This window comes from Pituophis catenifer, unplaced genomic scaffold, assembly GCF_029215685.1.
Source record: "Pituophis catenifer annectens isolate HBS135680 unplaced genomic scaffold, rPitCat1.0.hap2 SCAF_8, whole genome shotgun sequence".
NCBI classification, from domain to species: domain Eukaryota; kingdom Metazoa; phylum Chordata; class Lepidosauria; order Squamata; family Colubridae; genus Pituophis; species Pituophis catenifer.
In genome coordinates this window covers 5656543-5661542 of record NW_027256888.1, presented here as the reverse complement: position 1 = coordinate 5661542, position 5000 = coordinate 5656543, and the positions used below count along the sequence as shown (strand labels likewise).

Sequence of the window (5000 nt, the reverse complement as noted above, 5' to 3'; positions counted from 1 at the left end):
AAGGCCACATTTGGAATCCTGCATCCAGTTTTGGTCGCCACGATGTAAAAAAGATGTGGAGACTCTAGAAAGAGTGCAGAGAAGAGCAACAAAGATGATTAGGGGGCTGGAGGTTAAAACATATGAAGAACGGTTGCAGGAACTGGGTATGGCTAGTTTGATGAAAAGAAGGACTAGGTGTTGTGGCTCCGTTGCCTGAGCCTGGGCTATCGACAGATGCAGACTCTGACGGTGGGGAAGAGGAGTTGGCAAGACCTCCCTCTCCAGGACCCTCCTCTCTGGCAATGCCTCTGGAGGACACCGAAGGCCACAGGTGGACAGCGACGAAGGAGATAAGTGCTGGCTGGACCCTCGCCAGAGGCACAGGGAGAAGCATGCGCAGCAGAGGGGAAGGCGTGCCAGAGATTAGCTGAGTCACTGGACCAAACCCCACAGGGTATAAATGTGGGTGTGGTGGGCCGGTTCAGTTTGTGACAAGCAAAAACTAGAAATAATCCATGATCTCTGCGATACTGGACTTTGCCTGCTTTATCGGACTGCATTTGGATTAATCCTTGTATTGTTGAAAAACTCTGCCTGTTTTATCGGAATGCTGGCAGTCTAATCTTTGTTTTGTGTGAGTAAAGTCTGAATTGGCAGCTAGCCACCGGGTTGCTGCCAGCTTTATTTTCAAAGAATTTTGTCGTGTGGCTTATTAACTCCGGGCCGTCTGTGGGGGTGCGTGTGAGTGGAACGGGGACAGAACACTAGGGGAGACATGATAGCAGTGTTCCAATATCTCAGGGGCTGCCACAAAGAAGAAGAAGTCAAGCTATTCTCCAAAGCACCTGAGGGCAGGACAAGAAGCAACGGATGGAAACTAATCAAGGAGAGAAGCAACTTAGAACTAAGGAGAAATTTCCTGACAGTGAGAACAATGAATCAGTAGAACTCCTTGCCTCCAGAAGTTATGAATGCTCCAACACTGGAAGTTTTTAAGAAGAGGCTGGATAACCATTGATCTGAAGTGGGTGTAGTGTTTCCTGCCTAGGAAGGGGGTTGGACTAGAAGACCTCCAAGGTCCCTTCCAACTCTGTTATTCTATTCTAGTGTGGGCTAGTGATGAAGGTGCTGGACCAAAAACCTGGTTCTAGTCCCAGAAAGTTTAGCTCTCGTCCCCAAAGCAATGCTGGTGTCGACCACAGTTTCTGAATCTCACCAACTTGAACATATGCGGACTTCAACTCAAGTCTGAGTTCCTCACTCAGCTTTCTGGGGAATTCTGGAAGTTGAAGTCCATATGTCTTTAAGCCACTATGGTTGAGAAACCATAGATACAGACAGAATGAGCTGGACAGAGATAGGTCAGATTCATTACCCTGCCTAATATAAGGGAAAATAGAGTTTTTGAGCAGTCTATACGTTTTGGAGCATGCAACATAGTTTTTCTGCAGGGGGCTGGACTAGAAGACCTCCAAGGTCCCTTCCAATTTTGTTATTCTGAAACGATTGAAAAAAAAAAAGAACAGAATTAATTTTTTGTTTCTATTTAGTAATCGCTTTTTGGCCTTTGCGTTTGAGGTGGGGGGGGGGAGGAAATGAAACTATTTTATTTTGCTGATTTGTTAAGTTTGTTGTCATAGAAATGGCTTATTCTACTGTGCCAAAAGGAACTGGAAGTCAATGCTTTTCTTTTTCTTTTCCCTTTTCTCCTCCCCTATTTTTTCATATTCTTTTTTTTTTTTTTTTGATAAACTAATACGGATACTTGAAAAAAAAAGAACTTGCAAACAATGGCAGCAATATACTGGCCCCCTAATCATGCAAATTTCTCTAGCCCTCCTGCCTTCCCTTCCTTTTTACCACCCCCCCTCCACTTCAATTAAAATTCAATTTTATATCTTACATTCGTTCAGCCGCTTTTTTTTTTTTTTTTTTTTTTTGCATCTGATAAAGTGAGCTGCAATTCAAGATAAAAAAAAAACATTTTACAAAAGGTGCTAGCGGCCTTCTTTTGATCTTTCTAAAAAGTAAAGCAGAACATCCGCAGAGAAATGTTTTCAAATGCTAAACCTTCATCTTTGCTTCTGTGGTGGTTATAAATTAAACATTACTTTAAAAGAAAGAATCAGTGTAAGTAAAAACAAGTATTTGAAATTTCCTAATGCAAGTATTTGTAAAGCTACAATTTCGCAGGTGTGTGTCTGTCTGTCTGTCTGTCTGTCTGTCTGTCTGTCTCTCTCTCTCTCTCTATCTATCTATCTATCTATCTATCTATCTATCTATCTCCATCCATCCATCCATCCATCCCTATCTGTCTATCTATCTCTATCTATCTATCTATCTATCTATCTATCTATCTATCTATCTATCATCTCCATGTCTGTCTGTCTGTCTGTCTGTCTGTTGTCTGTCTGTCTGTCCTGTCTATCATCTATCTATCCATCCATCCATCCATCCATCCATCCATCCATCCATCCATCTATATCCATATCTATCTATCTATCTATCTATCTATCTATCTATCTATCTATCTATCTATCTATCATCTCCATCCATCCCTATCTGTCTGTCTGTCTGTCTATCTATCTATCTCCATCTCTCTCTCTCTCTCTCTCTCTCTCTATCTATCTCTCTATCTCTCTATCTCTCTATCTCCATCCATATCTATCTATCTATCTATCTATCTATCTATCTATCTATCTATCTATCTATCTATCTCCGTCCATCCATATCTATCCATCCATCCATCTCCATCCATCCATATCTATCCATCCATCCATCCATCCATCCATCCATCCATCCATCCATCCATTTATCTCCATCCATCTCTCTCTCTCTCTCTATCTATCTCTCTCTATCTCCATCCATCCATCCACCCACCCACCCACCCACCTACCTACCTACCTTTCATCTCTCTGTATTACATTTCCAATTAGTGTAATAACTATAATGTAATGTAATGTGATGTGATGTAATATAATGAAATTAAATGTGATGTGATGTAATGTAATGTAATGAAAGATAATGAAGGGAGGGAGGGAGGGAGGGAAGGAAGGAAGGAGATGGGAGGGAGGGTGGGAGGGAGGAAGGAAGGAAGGAAGGAGATGAGAGAGGGAACGGGGAAGGAAGGAAGGAAGGAAGGAAGGAAGGAAGGAAGGAGGAAGGAAGGAGGAAGGAAGGAAGGAAGGAAGGAAGGAAGGAAGGAAGGAAGGAAGGAAGGAAGGAAGGAAGGAAGAAGAGAGACAGCATTTTGTAAGCACCCCTATCGTGGCTCACGAAAAACTCCATATGCTCCTGACTTCGTAAATAAGCCATTTTTGTGGGGAATGACATAACAACACCTTTAGCAAATGAAAAACACAGATTTAGCTTCACCCAGCACTCCTAAGGGGTTTTCCAATATTCCACATCTTCAATGAAAATCATGGGAGTCAACAGCTGAAGGCAGCCAATTCAACAGAACCCTGGTTATGTTCAGAACAATTCAGATTATAAAACAAATATCACACCAAGCTTCATTTAAATAATAACAACAACAACAAAAACAACAACAACAATGAACCACCTTCCCAAGCAAAGAGACGAAGCAGGATTGAAGCTTTCATCCCCTTTGCCTGAATTTTACCTCGAGGGAGAGTGGATCGATATGCCAAGTACTCACATCAAAAAGCTGCACGTAATTTACAATTAAATCCTCCACCACATCAACCTCTTCGCTCATTTGTCCTTTGGTTTGAAACAAGCAGGAGGAGAAAGCCATCGCCAGATTGTGGGGCTCCATCAGGTTGATTTCTGAACATTTCTGAACCCTGTAGATGAAGTTCATTAATCCATTAAATATATATAGTGTGAAGTTTCCGAAAGATGCCCTAATTAATTCATGAGCCATGAGCCGAACTTCAAAAGAAATACAGTCATTTATTAGGAGGACCATTTCGGCAATATTCGGCTGCAGTTAGAACTAATCCCACGTAGATTTACGTTCCCCTATGACCCTGTCTCTCCCCTCCTCTCTGGCCCGTGTCATAAATCACATTCTCCAATTAACCACTTTGGCTGGCTGTGAAATCCAACACCCTCCTTCTGATTGCGGTCAGGAAGAATGTATGGAATGCACTTCAGTTAGGGAAATCAATCAGCTCTATCAGTTCTCCCTCCCTCCTGCTCATGGCAACTTGAAAGCTTTGCAAGTTGACATATAGATACATACAACAGAGTTCAACTCAAAGAGACGTTCACATTAAATTGAACTTCTACGGGTTTCCAGCTCAGGAACTAATTCTCATGCCTCTAGTTTGACCCAATCCCTTTCTTGAGCCGTAGTGGCGCAGTGGTTAGAATGCAGTATTGCAAGCTAACTCTTCCCACTGCCAGGAGTTCGATCCTGACCGGCTCAAGGTTGACTCAGCCTTCCATCCTTCTGAGGTCAGTAAAATGAGGACCCAGATTGTTGGGGACAATAGCCTGACTCTGTAAACTGCTTAGAGAGGGGCTGTAAAGCACTGTGAAGCGGTATATAAGTCTCAGTGGTATTGCTATTGTTTTTCATATGGAGCATATGGAGTTTTCCGTGAGCACGATAGGCGTACTTATAAAATGCTGTCTCTCTCCTTCCTTCCTTCCTTCCTTCCTTCCTTCCTTCCTTCCTTCCTTCCTTCCTCCCTCCCTCCCTCCTTCCTTCCTTCCTTCTTCCTTCCTTCCTTTTCTTCCTTCCCCGTTCCCCCCTCTCTCATCTCCTTCCTTCCTTCCTTCCTTCCTTCCTTCCTTCCTTCCTTCCTTCCTTCCTTCCTGCCTTTCTGAGTGGTTAAAATGCAGAATTGCAGGCTAACTGCCAGGAGTTTGATCCTCAACGTCTCAAGTTTGACTCCGTCTTCCATCCTTCCGAGTTTGGTGAAATGAGGACCCAGATTGTTGGAGGCGATATGCTGACTCTGTAAACTGCTTTACAAAGTGTTGTAAAGCTTTATGAAGCAGTATATACCAGTAAGTTCGAGACCGCCTTCTACCGCATAGCTCCC

At 42.9% G+C, this 5000-nt stretch overlaps 1 protein-coding gene across 1 annotated transcript in view; it reads right to left on the bottom strand.

Annotated features, from left to right (window-relative positions):
* Window positions 1–5000, bottom strand: part of ARAP2 (ArfGAP with RhoGAP domain, ankyrin repeat and PH domain 2) — a 123785-nt gene that overhangs the window by 41221 nt on the left and 77564 nt on the right. Inside the window, exon 16 of the mRNA XM_070948934.1 lies at window positions 3644–3851. Within this exon, the coding sequence (XP_070805035.1) occupies window positions 3644–3851 (208 nt within the window). The remainder of the gene's footprint in view (window positions 1–3643; window positions 3852–5000) is intronic.